Below are 16462 nucleotides of genomic sequence, written 5' to 3' on the forward strand. Positions count from 1 at the left end.
TTCATTAAGGGCGATAATCTCAGTATCACAATAGAGTGCAATTAATAAAACAGAATCGAAACTCCCATTTATGTGTAGAGACTCTTGTAAGGGAATTCTGTACGAATAATTAATAAACGAGTTCATATTTCCCTTCAAATGCTAAATGACCCCCACAAATAAAATTTTTCTAATTGTACCTATTTGGTGCCTGTATCTCATTATGAACGAATTCCTGAGGACATATAAGTTCTGTCAAAGATTGGGTGGCTTGGGCAACGCATTGGACGGATATATCTTGATCCTGCAGCAAAAATTTATATGCCTCTCGAACTAAATTGAAAAAAAAATTTACCGCAAACGCCATTTTACTTTAAAGCTTGTCTTCATTTGTTCAACAATGAATAAATTAATATCATCTAATAGCAAGAAAACATATTGATACTACTGTGTTCGTATTCCCACCCCTGACTAATAAAAGCAAATCTTGTGCCCAAGGCAAATGGAGAACAAAAAGCTGACTTGTCATTTATGTTGGCAAAGAAAAAATGTCGACAATTCATGCGCGTCTTGAAGTGGTAGGTAGGTACTTACAAAACCACTTAACTTTTGCGGACTAGAAAGAACTACAGTTCTTTTCAACTTTCATTCTCTTAATTTTACCGAATTGTCGCGTTATCCCAGCCCTTTATCTGAAAATGGCAAACTTTAACCCTTTGCAGGGCCACGTTTGTGCGTTGATCATACTCATCGGTTGCATTACCACGTATTTATCGTATAAACGTAAAAGTGCGGCGTACGGTGAATATTTTCCGAACGGAACCAACATTTCGGTGACAAATTTGAAAGATGCGAAAATGTTCAAAAATTACCGAAATTATTTTAAAATACCGAACCTGCAAAATGGAAGTAGTTACAATGACGACATTTACATTCTGGGGTTATTCGAATTAAGTACAAAATGGGGAGTACGAGAAGAGGGATTAAGTGAACTGGCCGCCGCCAATTTGGCAATCGAGCATGTCAATAAATTTCAAATTTTACCCGGATATTCCTTAAAACTAATGGCAAACGACACTAAGGTATGTTACAATTTTTAAACTTCGAGTATTTTATGCAAAAACAATAGGTACTTGTACCTAATCAATAAACCTTGCACCCTTTAAATTGTGCGCAATCAGCAAGTTTTTTATTAGTTGGATCTTCGATTAAAACATTTTTTCTCCAACCGTACGAAAAGGAAATGATTTTATTGCCAAAATTATCAACAGTGATATTTATTTAAGACGTAGACATAGGGATTTACGTGTACTGTTTTTGCCTACGTCTACTTTTAAATGACAAAATTTGTCCTGAAGGGCGTCTTATTTTGTGCAACCTAACTAACTTCTTAAAACAAATAAAGCACTAGCTGTCAAATTAATTAATTTGAACGTTGTTGCTTTGGCTTCAGTATTCTTATTTTTTTATTAAAATTAATTAATATGACATCCAGATCTTTAGTTGTTTTAAGAAGTTATTTTAGATGCATAAAATTAGGCGCCCTTCAGAAGAGTTTTCTTCATTTAAAAGTAGACATAGGGAAAAACAATACACGTAAATCCATATGTCTACTTCCTAATAAATATCACTGTATAGTGTATACCCAAAATTAAGATCCTTTTGAAAAACGTCGAAAATAGAAAAGCTGGAAACGAGCTTGATCTCTCGGGAAACTTTTCGATTTTTCCTTATAGTTGTCGAAAATGCTGTGAAAAGTTCTCATAACACAAGCAGCTTGATTCTTTTCGGCATTACTTGACTTGAAAACGAGGGGAAAACCACTGAAATTCTGGTGTAGGACCTCTTGGAATTCATGGAACTCTTATGGAATTTGTTGAACTCTTTTGGAATTCATGGAAGTCTTTTGAAATTCATGGAATTCTATTAGAATTCATGGAATTCATAGAATTTTTTTGGAATTCATGGAATTATTTTGGAATCCATGGAATTATTTTGGAATTCATGGAATTCATTTGGAATTATGTTTTTTAATCGCGCCAATAGTAATCGTTATATTCATGAAGGTACGAAAGAAAAAGGTTGTTCTTTCCTACGGAAATTTAACAGACTTAGCTTTTTACGATGTAAGCGTGATTTCATGCCGAGTTTCTGATTCCCATTCAGATCATATTCTCATTCCTCATACTTAAAAACCCTTTGAAATCTCAAAATGTAACACCTCTAAAAATAAAAAACATTGAATCTAAAATTTAGAGCTACCGTTACACGTGGTTTCATATTAGTATAGAGTTTGTTTTTCGGTTACGATACAGTAAAGCTTCCACGGGTAAATTTTCCCGAGGCTAATTTGTTGGGGGCGAAATCCCTAAGAGATGATTACGTTGGGGGTAAACAGTTGCATTATTGGCATGCACTGCAGTCATTCGATCATTACATTCCATACAACACATAAGAGCTAACATCTTTCAAATATACCTTCGTAAATTTCACATTAATTATTTTACCAATCATCTTTCACTATACTTCAATTTTTTGTATCATTAACGCAATTCCTGATGATGATCCTTTAGTCAAAACTAGATTCGATTTGAATGAAGTTCAGTAAATTGTTTTTTACCACATGTAAATGAATCAAAATTTTCAACGATTAACACACTCCCTTAATATGCGACCAATCAGCACGGCGATTGTTTCAAATTCTAACCAATCAGATGATTTGTTCAGTGATTAAAAGCTAGGTAGTTTTATATGAGCGATTTTCTAATTTAACATCATCCTTGATTAAGGTAGTAAGAAATGACATTACCTATGTGGCCATTTAAGAACATTCACGATGACGGTTACACTCAAACACCCTGTATAAAAAAAATCTTTTTAACCGCAAAATATGTGAAAAAATTTCAAATGGAAGCGTTTTAATTTTTATGTGTATATCTCAAACGGTTTGGGGTGAGAGCTTCCGTTCCATGTTTAATTACGACCCTGTATAATGTACCACGGAAAATTTTCGCTTGAAGTGAGATGGGGGAAAATCAATTAAAACGACATTTCTGTGATGCCTTATTACTTCAAGAATTAATCAACTGTTCTTGAATTTTAATCTTTGCTGACTCAATATTTATAAGTATAAAACAATTCATGGCATATTAGGGAACATTAAAGTTTACAAATCACAGCCCTTTTTCTCATTTTACGAATTGTTCCAGGTAGCATTTTTCAATTTCATTGGTTTCTTTCTAATCTATAACTTTTGATTGAGAAGTCTGATCGAAAAGGTACGAATTGTTTTGGATTCTACGCACCAAAATTAATAAGAAAAAGTGTTTTCCCGAGAAATTTTGGTGCAGTCGATTTTTGAAAAAAAAAGGAAGGTAATAAAGAAAGAAAAAAGAAAGGGAGAAATTGTTAGAAATTTTTTCGAGTTAAAGAATGAGTTCCCAGACAAATATTGACATTCGTAGAACTGGATTGTTGCAGTCAATAGATGCGTGTGTAATACCACTTCTCCAATCACCTGTGACTCCTTGAAGTCAAATTACATCCTTTTTAATGGAAATATAATATTACAGTTATGAGCAATACGCTACAAAAAAAACACGGGCTTGGAAATTGCAGAATATGTAGCTTTGCGTAGGATTTTTAAATTATTTGGGATTGGTAGTAACAAAGACATTAACCACTATACAATTGGACACGGCTGTCTAGATTAAAGATACGCTATTACTTAGTTTAATCGGCCCCATGGTCACAGACATCATTATAACTACACTTGATGCAATTGCTTACTGAAAATGTATCCTCTTTATCCTCAATATTCCGAAGTGAGGGAATAAAATAATGTCATGTCTTTAAAATATAAACAGGAAGTTTCAGATATTTGTTTCTTGTTTGTAGTATTTTTTGTTTGTTTAAGTCCTAGGTGTTATAAAACAAACCAGAACTGTTGACCACTGACAATGTGAAAGGCAAAGTCCCGAATTATTGTTAAATAAATTAAAAAAATATATATTTGTTAATAAGTTGTTCACAAATTTGTGCTCAATTTTAGTGCGATCCTGGCGTGGGGGTGGACAATTTTTTTCATGCAATTTATTCCAACAAGGTAGTCTTGATGGTTCTGGGAAGTGGATGTTCTAATGTTACCGAGAGTCTAGCGAATATAATGTCCTATTGGAATATATTACAGGTGTGCATATTGATCTACACCCTTAAAGTTTAATAGAATAGCTTGATATATGTATTGTTTGGAGCAACTCCAATGTCACCAAATCGAACGGGACGGGTTAGATGGGTAGCTGTTTGGTAGTTTTATTGAAAAACATTTTCCAATTAACCTAATCTTCAATTATACCAAAGTAACCCATGCAACCTCATTCGTATTCTTGGGACAACCCCTAGAGACAAATAACAAAATTGATGTACTCCCATACAGGTATCGTATGGATCCACATCTCCGATTCTCAGCGACAGAAACAGATTTCCCCTGTTTTTTCGGACGGTGGCACCCGACTCGTCCCACAACGCAGCCAGAATATCTTTCATAAAACACTTTGGTTGGAAAATGGTTGCAACGTTTAATCTAAGTCAGCAACCCTTTCAGCTGTCCTCAAATAGATTTGTGCGGGAACTTGAAGCCTCTGACGTGTATTGCGTGGCGATGATTACCTTTTCTATGGAAAATTACAAGGAGCAATTGCGCGTTTTAAAGGTAAGCGTAAAAATAGTGAGGTAATAACAGTCAGGAAATGACTTGCGAGGAAAATTTGAAGTGCGAGGCCCCGAGTACTTTACTTTCCGAGTAACGAATTGACATGTTTGAATAGCCAAATTTAATTCTCTACAAAAAAGTATGTAGATGCTTTTCCCGTAGTGGGATAAAGTCAAAAATTGTTTCTTTAATTTATCAGGAAATCGACAATAACAACTAAAAGTGTTACGCTTTTTAGGAACGAGATACTAGAATTATAATCGGGGGGTTTTCCGAAAAGATGGCACCAAAAATATTCTGCGAGGTAAATTCTGTGTCACTTTCGCAATGAAAACCGATGTTGTTGAAGGTGTACAACCTAAAAATGTACGGAAAGGATTACGTTTGGATACTGCAAGATCAAAATGGAATTTGGTGGGAGAACTCTAAGGAATGTAATACCGAAGCACTACGTAAGGCGGTTGAAGGGGTTGTTTTGGTTTCGGATTATAATTACTTGTCACACAATGAAACCGCAATTTCTGGAATTGTAAGTTTTAACGAAAAGTACCATAAATCTCCCATGTATTGTTAAGTACCCTCCTATTTAACTATGTCTAAATATGAGTCCGGTTTCCAAAATGAAAACAACCTTCAAACAAGCGTTACTTTGTATACGACTTTAAGGAGGAGTTTCTTTCCAGTCCAACATTGAATTTGAAGAGCAACTGAACATCTCCAAAATAAATGTTTCGAAACATGCACCTCAGACGTATGACGCCATTTGGACAATGGCTCTAATTTTACGGGAATCAACGCTTTGTAAACACAGCGGATACCTAACAAAATTTAATTATAATAATCCAGATATGGTGAAAAAGTTTGTTACTTCGATGGCATCTTTAAAGTTCATTGGAATTTCGGTAAACTCCTTTAGCATGAATAGTCTGTAGATCCATGGCACTTTGCATGATCATGATGACACTTTATTTTAGTCAATAAAAAGCTAAATTTCCTGTTTTTAACACTTTTTGTCTAAAAGGGCCCAGTGAAGTTCGATGGAGCTGATCGAATCGGAAATTCGATATTGAAACAATTACAAAGTAAGTGGACGGTGATGTTCAAACGCCTATCTATCATGTTTATTACTTTTACAGATGGAAATTTAAGCACCGTTGCCATATATTACGCTGAAAACGGTTTTCTGGATTTTGAGTGCCTGCAATGTTCCAACATCAAGTGGCACGGAGGCGAAACTCCAATCGACCAAAGGATACTAAAATTTCGTTTGGTTACGATACCAAAATTGGCATTTTTTGTTGTATTTGGTTTTGCTACCTTCGGCATTATTTTGTCGATGGTTCTACTTTATTTCAACCTGCACTTCAAAAAGAGACACGCGTTTAAATTGTCGAGTCCTAGACTGAACAATTTTGTAGTGTTCGGTTGTATTCTTGTTTATCTTGCTGTTGTTTTTTTGGGTTTCGATCAAGGTAACGCCTTTTTCGACATAAATCAGTCTCACTTGTGCACGGTAAGTTTCGGTTGATCAGCCGAACAAAGTTTAACGTACATAAATTTGTAGATTAGAGTATATCTATTTTCAACGGGATTCTCACTGACATTTGGATCAATTTTCGCAAAAACGTATCGAGTGCATCGGATATTTACGTACAGCGCAACTAGCTTGATCAAGGATAAACTGTTGAAAGATAAGCAGCTTATTGCTTTAATTTGTGTCTTACTGATCATCGATGGAGCAATAGTTCTGCTGTGGATTATGGTAGATCCTTTAAAGAAAACGCTAAAAGATCTTCCTATAGAAATAAATTTGGAAAATAAAGGATTAGCTTATCAACCCCAGGTACGTTTTAATTATTTAGACCAGGTTTGAAAACAATTATTTAAGAGTAGTAGTGAAAGATTCAGCTTTAGCTCTTTTTTGAGATCCGTCCGTCAGTCTACCCTGCAACTAATAATTTAAAATACTAGGTGGCGTAGCAAATGTACAGGGTGGCGAAATAAGAATGCGAGGTACTGTATCTGGGAACCTGTTCATCGTAGAGGCTTGCGGTCTTTGAAGTTGACAATAATCTGAACCTTTTTTGTTTGACAGTTATTGCTGTATCTCCGAAAATGAAGTGGTGGGGGATATTCAAAGGTTTCCGTAAAGAACACCCTGTATCTTCGAAACGACTGAGCCGATTTTAACAAACTCGGGTTAATTGAAAAGAGTTATTCTTCAGCTACAAATATTATAATATTTGAAGTTTTGTCAGTTTCACATATTACCGCTTGAGGGCTTTTTTCGACATTCCGACAGAAATGGTTAATTTTCTCAAAAAAATTAAATGCCTTGGCTTGATTTTTTTCCATGAAAAAGTAGCTAAATGGTGCCTAAACGAGCTCGCGAAAACCGCATCTCGATATCTTGTTCCTAACCTAAAAATTAGACCAAAGAAAATTTGATACCCTCAAATTTTTATTTTTTTAAGCTAATTTTTCCGGAATTATTTTTATTATATAATTTGTGGGTCTAAGGTGGATCAATTTAAAAAAGGAAGCTTTTAATGCCGCCGTAAATGCTCGAAATGCTGACCGTCACGATATATATATATCAATATATTACATATATAACCTCAAGATATCGAGATGCGGTTTTCGCGAGCTTGTTTAGGCATCATTTAGCCACTTTTTCATAGAAAAAAATTGAACCAATGCATTTAATTTGTTTGAGAAAATTAACCATTTCTGTCGGAATGTTGAAAAAAGCCCTCAAGCGATGATATGTAAAACTAACAAAATTCAGATATTATAATATTTGTAGCTGAGGAATAACTCTTTTCAATTAACCCAAGTTTGTTTAAATCGGCTCAGATGTTTCGAAGATACAGGGTGTCCTTTACGGAAACCTTTGAATACCCTCCACCACTTCATTTTTAGAGATACCGCAAAAATTGTCAAACAAAAAAGGTTTAGATTATCGTAGACTTCAAAGACTGGACATTTTTTGTTAGGTTAATGTAGCGTAATTCACAGAAATATCACTTTTTTAGATTCCAGATTGCAGTTACGCCCCCTAGCGGCCATTTCGGAAACTTAAAAATATGTTGCAGGTGTTTCTCGTGGCCGTTTTAATAATAACTTTTTTTTACCGCAAGCCTCTACGATGGATAGGTTCTCAGATACAGTACCTCGCATTCTTAGTTGGCCACCCTGTACATAGATATAATAGTAGTGGGTTAAAAGCAGTATGTAATAAGGTGTAGAAACAATTTATGAACATCCATCCATCCCATAAACTCCATCATAACAGATCATGGAGTAGGCCTACCGGGGAAACCACGTTAAAAACTTATTGTAATTAGTACTGCTTTCCCCCTTAGGATTCCCTTCTAAGTTTGTTGATTCTGGAGGAGATATTTAAAGGGTAAGGTTTAAGAAAGGCGGCCCTCAGTATACCATCCAAGAACTTAAAATTCGTATTTCGGAAGAAATAAATAATATTGGAGCAGAAATGTTGGAAAAAGTTTTACAGATTACAAAAATGTATAGAAAATAGAGAAGTTAATTAAAAGATGTTATTCTCAAAACATAAATGGCACTTCATTTTGTTATTTATCAAAAAATGTTTAATCTCGTAGCAAATTATTGCAAATAGGTGCCCAACCAATGTACTACAAAAGTTACAACCTCTGCAAACGAGGAACGTTTTACTATAGTCCATCCGTTATTACTATTCCGATATGTAATTTACCCCACGAAAGGCAGCGTTAACTTTTTTTACTTCACGTTGTCGATTTAATATAAACAATTCTCTCAAACAAACTGCAACGCGTTATTGTTGACGTGCAGAATATGAATGAACAAAGTAAGGTACCGCACCCGTTAAGCAATTCTAGCTCATATCGCTTACGTTAAAGAATGTTGATTGAAGTGAATTTCGCTTGCATGGCATGGCATCAAGTAGGCGTAAACAAAAACTGGATGCAAGCGAAATTCAGTTTAATTAATATTATTTGACGTAAGCAATACGATCTAGAATCGATTAACCTTACTTTGTTTATTCTACACGTCAACAATAACGCGTTGCAGTTTGTTTGAGAGAATTGTTTATGTTTAAATCGACTACGTGAAGTAGAAAAAGTTAACGCTGCATTTAGTGGGATTAATTACATCGGAACAGTAATAACAAATGGACTATACCCACCCAAAATTGCAGTTTGGGATAAATCTCATCTGCCTATAACTTTCTTTAAATATTATAAATATTAAAAGAGACATTGGAGGTGACTAAAAGTACCCCACACAAATACGAAAGGCAGCCTAAACTACGTACTAGTAACAGTAATCGTTACTTATACAGGGTGTTTTTTTGGGAGCTTTAGTTAAACGTTTCTGGGAAAGTAAAATAGGTAGGTTTTTGAGAATTTATACTTAGGGAGTTACTCTAAACGCCGAATCAATGTAAAATATTTTCAAAATGGTGAGACTTCCGGAAGTACCTAGTAACTTTGTTATTTTAAATGGCAACCCTTACTTTTAATTGCATATTTAGGTGAAATTTCAATTCTTTTCATAGTAGTGTAGTTTTAAAACTGAAAAAATTCCGACTACTTTCGGAGATATCCTGAAGAAAACGAAATTTTGGAAAATCGTTTTTATGTTTTACCGAAGTTATTTTAAAAGATATTTCAAAATAAATGACACATTATTATGGCCACTTTTTTCCCTATATAAGTTTATAAGATGCTAAAATTATAAGTCTGACGTTTCGGCTCTGGCTAACCATCATCAAGTTTGTTGTTTCTTATAGAAGTCATTTTTACATTTTGTATGATTTGATATGCATTTTTTTAAATTTCATAAATGTCAAAACGTCACTATCTTCTCCGTAACCTACGCGTTTTGTACTCGTATGTGCCCATATACGCAGGGCTGGTTTTACCACTAGGCCCACAAAGCCCCGGCCTAGAGGCGCATAGTTTCAAGGGGCGCACGGTTGCAAAATCAATTTACATTTTTTCAAATTAAAAATACAAACTTATGATTATTTCAGCTTAACAAAAGAAGAGAAGTTGTAATGAATTAAACAATATACAGGGTCCTGCAACAGTGCGTCGGTCTTTCCTAGCTCATACCTCGTAAAAAATATTTAAAAAGCGTTCGTGAAAATGTCAACTATACAGGGTGTATCTTTTCGAGCGATATCACTACGTAATTCCGCATTATTTTCTGAATAAAAAAGTCTAATCAAAATTTTTAAATCTGGCAACACTGTCCAAATTAGACGCAAGTTATTTGAAATTATACCACAGTTACAAATGACTGTGACTGATGCAAACTGCAAGATCAAGGTAGACGTAAAAACTCAATTGCATTGATGCAATCACGTAGTGAAGAGTTTTATCGCTGGAAAAGGTACACTCTGTAGATGGTTGCGTATCTATAAAAACCATTTTTGAATGTACGTACAGGGTGTCCCATTTTTATAATGTAAATAAATAACTGATTTTTCAAGTACAATATTTTTGGTTGTTTCGATATCATTTATTAACCTCAAAATTGAAACCCATTCACATTATGATTTTTCGTCAATGTTGCAATTTTATTAATTTTTTCCGAATAATTCCACATAAGTAACCCTCACCTTGCGTAGCAACCTTGCTTTTTTGAAGTTACTGCGAAGTTACTAGCCACTTCCGGTATTTCAGGAAGGGCCGCCATTTTGAAAATATTTTACATCGATTCAGTCTTCGGAGTCCTAAGTACAAATTTTCAGAAACCTACCAGCTATTTCACATTCCCAGAAACGTTTACCTAACACCCTGTATTTCAAAGGACCGTCCAGATGTAGGTTTTTACGCATTCTTTGAAAATATTCAACTTGTTTTTTAAGCAAACTTGGATATTTCCTGGAGAGTTTTTAAGGTAGGATTATTGTTTAATCCCGCGGTGTAATTAAAAAAACGCCGCAAGTTGAAGCGCCTACAGTTTTTGTCCAAATTTAATGCAACAAAAACCACATTTAATGACAAAGTGCAAAAATACTAGAATACGACCATAATTCAAATGTTTTAAATTATTATGTTTGGGAGCTAATAGTTGATTTAAATATTTTAAATGGCACGATTATGTTTTTTTTTTAATTGAATTTGATAGAACTTGTACATTTAATGATTAATATCAAAGTTACTTTTGATTGTAATTTTTTACACAATATAACAAAAGAAGTTTATTTTTCAAAATTTTATAGTATGCCATGGAATTAGATGGTCGGGCCACATCCGAGACCGGGTTTATGTAAGTGCCAGCCAATATGGACCATCTGAGACTGTTTGTCGCGAAATACCACCAAATGTTTTGTTAAATTTCGGTGTATGGAGTAATTCGCAGAATCGTAAGTGCCAGTTGTGCATTGAACAAAATAGTAGCCATAATTTAAGCAATTTCTCCAGTATTTTAATTGAGGTTATTTATAGCATTTTTGTAGTAATCCAGTCATCACGATTTCTGTTCCACTCGATGCGTAAAGAGGATTGTTTCCATGGCACGCTACAAAATTTTCAAAAATTTAATTTTGTGTTTAAAAAATTCCTAATCAAGGGTAACTTTGATATTACTCATTGAATTTGGGGGACCAATTCTACCAAATTCAATTAAAAAAACATAAGTAAAGTAGCCCCCGAAAATAATTTAAAAATTTTAATTATTGTCGTTTCTAGTATTTTTGCTGCCATTAAATATGGTTTTTCTTGAATTGAATTCGGTCTATAAATTCTACAGGAATAATAATACCAACTGAAATTTTCGTATGTTACAGGTAGAAGTATGCCGATCCGAAAACACGACAGGTTGGTTTGTTGTAATCTACAGTTACAAAGGTTTCTTACTAATAATGGGCGTGTATATGGCATGGGAAACAAGACACATCAAGATACCATCTCTAAACGATTCCAAATACATAGGAATATGCGTTTACAGCGTTGTATCTAGCTCGACCGTCGTCCTACTGTTGAATTTTCTTTCCGATTATACAACAGTAAGCTTTTTAGTGACCTCGCTAAGTATTCTCGCGTCAACCACAATCACGCTACTACTTTTGTTTACGCCAAAATTGCGCGCAGTTCTCAGCGAATCCGATGGCGAGAATTCGATAGCGCAAAGTATGGGTTTAAAAATTGAATATAATACGAGACGATTTTTAATAGAGGATCATCGTGAAGTCCTGTATCGTATAGAGGTACAAAACAAAGTGTACAAAACCGAACTAGAAACATTGGATAAGGAAATCGCTCGGTTGGAGCAACTGCTCAAATCGTCCACAGCGGATTCAACTGGGAAGGATCAAGTATGCAAGGGCATCGTATTCCTGCCGGTGCCGATATCGTCCCAGTTCAGGGCATCCTGGCCCTCCACGCATAGCAATGGTTTCAAGAATCAGTTCCTTTCCGAAAAAGAATTACACGAACCGCCGAATGAACAAAAACTAAAAATTTGTGATCGGCTTAAAGGTTTCTTCGGTAGCATACCGTCCATGTGGATGTTTAATTTTGTTCATGAGAAGACGATTGGAGACGGCGTCGATAAGAATGAGAAAAGGGAAACGAAATCGTTTCCGGAAGGTTGTATTCGATCAGAAATCATCGAGATGTCGCCTATTAGATCAGCTGCCAGTTACGAAGTTGGAAGATACTAAGAGACGATTTTTTTGGAAATCCTAAAAATTATCAGAATGTGCACCTGTAGGTATGGAAACCAAATTATAATTTGGCATTCCGCTTGTTCTATGTATTCTAGCGCGTGTAACATACATATTAATTAAACGTGTATACAGAATTATGCTCCCAAACTGTCGTGAAATAAGTATGTAGGTAAACCTAGAAGTGTTACGTGCCTAGTGTATAGTAGGTACATAATTCAATTAGTTTCCATTAAGCATAATAAGTTTAAGTGTATAGAAACTCAATTAAAGTGAAATATTAGCGTTTAGGATAAAATACATCTACATGGAAATTGTGTAGAATAATACATATTGTTACAGGCCACTTCAATTTAGTTTAACGTTGTATTTATGTAATATTAAAGTAATGATAATACGAAATGCCGACTAGCATTGCAAAATGGAATGATCGAACAGGGGTTGAAATTGAATGGAGAAACTGCGTATAAGGCCCTAGGCAATAGAATAATTGAAACGTTTATTATAGCGCCGTTCCTTTGTAATTATGAATCCGGAATTAGATTGAATTTAATGAAATAAGATAGTGTACACGGAGGGTGTGTTTAATCCCAAGAGTCCAAGACAAAGTTGTGGGCAACAAGTATTTTTTTTTACGTCCGTTTCTGAGACTTGGCCCAAAGATGGGTGGAATTTATATACTGTTTGCATTCTTATTCTTGATTACATTGATGTATCACAACTTAAATATTTTTTTTTATTTTAGCCACGATAATCAATAAAAACCTTATTCTTTTACTGTTTTTAATTAAATAGTAGGCAATGGATTCATGTAGATTTTGTTTTGTTTATTGTATCCATGGTAACATGGTGAAACAGGGTGATAGGTTTGGGGTTCAAGTAATATAAAGAACAATCGTAATTCCTTTGTGCTGCTATTCAACATTGTGCCCCACACGTGACGATCAGTACAACTATAGTGTAAATGACATTGGAAATTGTTTAGTTAAATGCAAGCTATTTCACTTCGAGAGGCGAGATATACAGTGTGTCCCAGATCGCGTGGGATTGCATGGGTAACTTTGTTATTATTAAAGATAGAGAATTGGTTAAATGAGCAATGTTTTGCAGTTTTGGATGCTTATATAAATTTCCTTATGGAAATTCAAAATGTCGCATAGGTTCGTCGTAAATTCAAAAAAACTAAAATTGGTCATTTCCTTGAATGTCTTATATCATCGAAAGTATAAGAGATATAAAAAAAAGTTTTATATAAGTTTTATATAAAAGTGACTGTCTTTGATACGCTTAATTTAGAATTGATGTCAAAAAAAAAATTTAAGATGGCCACTTTTGAGGAACATTTACCAACTTCCTAAAGTTAAATGGGCGCCATATTGGATTTTTAGATTACTTAATAGATTTTTTAATTCTCTTTTCAACGAGCCATCATAACATAAGATTGAAAATAAGATACCAATTATATTAACGGTTTTTGTATTTTAATCAAGTAGTCTGTGACGAATAAAAAAAAACAAAACAAAATCTATTCGAGGCAACAAAACAATTCAAATGATAGCACTAATTATACAGGGCGAGTTTTTTTCATTTTCACTATGGAGATCTCGTAAACGGTGAGATACAAAGTCGCTTAAATGGACACAGTCATGCATAATTTTATACCGAGTAATTATCCTATTCATAGTTTCTTGTTAGGTCCACAACTAGCGAAGATATAGCTAAAAAAACCGAAAAATTTCATTTTCGAAAAATAGTTTGAACAAACCTTTAGTAATTTTTTTTCAACTTTCTGATGGTGGTAAAATACAAACTTTATGACCTGTGGGTTTCGATTGACATCAACTTTTTGATTTCTTATGGACGTCATATTGGATTTTATGTAATTCAATAGAAAAAAAATTACAAAACCAGTGATACCAAACACTTACTATTTCATTTGGAAATCAACCTTGAATTTTTATTTTGAAGTTTACCATGTATTTCATATGGCAATAATTCCATGGCAGTGTTGATGGTGACTATGTGAAACAATAAACAAATGAATTTGGTTTTAATACAATCAGCCATTGGATTATTGCCATAAAAATACATTGTAAACTTCCCAAATGAAAAAATGTATCGCCGATTTTGTGATTTTTTTCCCACATCGAGTGACGTAAAAATCCAATATGACGTCCATAAGAAATAAGAAAATTGGTGTGATTTACTCGAAACTCACAGGTCATAAAAATAAAAATAAGTTATCACATTGGCAAAAAATTGAACAGCTTAAACAACAATTTTATAGACGTTGACCAAAAGCTTATTTAATCCAATTAAATCTTCCGAAAGAAAATGAAGAAATGTTACTGTTTGAAGGCATTTCTTCCTGAAAAGTGACTTCTATGCATATCAACTGTAATGTCAAGTATCCACAGTAAAACATTTCCTTCAATTTATTTTATTTTGCATTTGCCTATTATATGCCAACTATATCTGTCATACGAGATATACGAGAGCAGCACATGACGTCCATCTCATTATGCCCTCAAACGGCCTGTCAAATATATTGATGGAATTATATTATATGTATTAAAAAAAGATGCTACTTGATTCGTATGAAGCACTTTAATGTTGGTCAAACAATAATCATTCATTACATTTGTATATTGCAAATGCATTATTTGGAATTATGAAAAATAAAATTTCGTATGCACCTCAGGCATTAATCCTCGGGCGACTTACAATCCCTCGGGTCAAAGCTGTCGCCCTCGGCATAAATATCGCCTTAATACCCTTGATACATAAATAACTATTATTTGTTGCTCAAGTCTAAAGAGATAATTTCAATCTGCTAATCAGTATAATCTTTGAATACTAATAAACATAAAGGTAAGACGTAATGAATAGCATTTCCGTAAATATTTACCCAGAAATTTAGTTTGTTGTAGGTACTTTGAAAGATGAAATATTTATGCTTTAGATGATACTCGGAACGTTACAGAAGGGTCCACTATGTAGAAAGGATAGAACCAAAACAGAGAATCTAATAATATCATTTTATAGTGCATAGTCAGAAATCATAATTAACAAGTTGCACGTAATTAAAACTCCTGCAGCACATTGTACGAAACGCTAATGACAAGACCATGTATTAATGGAAATGCAGTTTCCAATTATGATCTATAGAGGTACACTTGAAATTTTTTTGATGGAAATGCACGTGATAAAAGGTGCTTTAAATTGCGTTCGTTACAACTGATGTAGGTATCTCGAGGAGGTATAAGTAAATTCTCACTTTATCTCTTTGTGTATTATGTACCTATCCGATGATACATTATCTTGTCGTGTATAATTAGTAGAAGCTGTAATTGAGAAATGTGGCACGAGTTTATGGAATACAAGTGCAGCTTCGCTCATTGCGAGGGTCGGTACAAAGCGTTAGTTGCGAACGAGCGATCTAAGTGGCGTATTACCAAATTACCAAAGTGAATTACGTTACGGCCAAAGAGTTATGACAGTGCAACACTTCGTCTTAAATTTGCTTTCAAGATGGGCTCATTAGTGTCTGAAGTCATAGAGAACGATGATAATTTTAGCTTTGCCAGTAACACATCTGTTTCGGATTTCTTGAAAAACCTAAGAGGAAACAAGCAGTTGCCTTTGGAAGTGGCTATACCTTTAACTTTGGCTAACGTGATAATATTCGTGACTGGGTTGGTGGGTAATATAAGCGTGTGTGTTGTGATTACTCGCCATCCGGCCCTTCACACTGCGACCAACTACTACTTATTCAATTTAGCGGTCTCTGATTTAACGCTACTAATTTTTGGTAAGTAGGCTCCAAGACGTGACTATCCTAAGAATGATCATTTCACTCAAAAGACCTACTGGGTATTCAACTTTGTACATAAATAAGAGAACCGAGAACATCTCTTTTACGACATGCTGTACTTGCCTGTAATATATTATCAGCAAGACTCAAATTAAAACATACTGTCGTACGGAAAGTAATATAGAAATAAACTTTATGGTGCTGTAAATTATGCCATAATAAGATCTAGATACAGGTATTAAAGATCTTTCGATGTCACGTTGCCTCCATAAAATTA

The 16462-nt window shown here is 34.3% G+C and overlaps 1 protein-coding gene across 1 annotated transcript; it reads left to right on the forward strand.

The window, feature by feature from the left end:
• The first annotated feature begins 753 nt into the window (after nucleotides 1–753).
• Nucleotides 754–13029, forward strand: LOC116167598 (gamma-aminobutyric acid type B receptor subunit 2). The gene is made up of 10 exons (XM_031482993.1): nucleotides 754–1061; nucleotides 4031–4168; nucleotides 4415–4690; nucleotides 4929–4994; nucleotides 5040–5219; nucleotides 5374–5592; nucleotides 5712–5772; nucleotides 5827–6203; nucleotides 6255–6533; nucleotides 11493–13029. Exons 1-10 carry the CDS (start codon nucleotides 837–839, stop codon nucleotides 12366–12368), a joined length of 2697 nt encoding a protein of 898 aa, XP_031338853.1. The 5' UTR covers nucleotides 754–836; the 3' UTR covers nucleotides 12369–13029.
• The last annotated feature ends 3433 nt before the right edge of the window (nucleotides 13030–16462 follow it).

The sequence above is a fragment of the Photinus pyralis genome, unplaced genomic scaffold, assembly GCF_008802855.1.
Source record: "Photinus pyralis isolate 1611_PpyrPB1 unplaced genomic scaffold, Ppyr1.3 Ppyr1.4_LG4, whole genome shotgun sequence".
Classification (NCBI taxonomy): domain Eukaryota; kingdom Metazoa; phylum Arthropoda; class Insecta; order Coleoptera; family Lampyridae; genus Photinus; species Photinus pyralis.

Excerpts from the sequence above, each read along its gene's own strand:
- LOC116167598 (XM_031482993.1), top strand. The coding sequence starts at position 837 with ATGTTCAAAAATTACCGAAATTATTTTAAAATACCGAACCTGCAAAAT. Across the intron at positions 1,062-4,030 it reads TAATGGCAAACGACACTAAG|TGCGATCCTGGCGTGGGGGT; the intron begins GTATGTTACAAT and ends GCTCAATTTTAG. Across the intron at positions 5,593-5,711 it reads TAAAGTTCATTGGAATTTCG|GGCCCAGTGAAGTTCGATGG; the intron begins GTAAACTCCTTT and ends TTTGTCTAAAAG.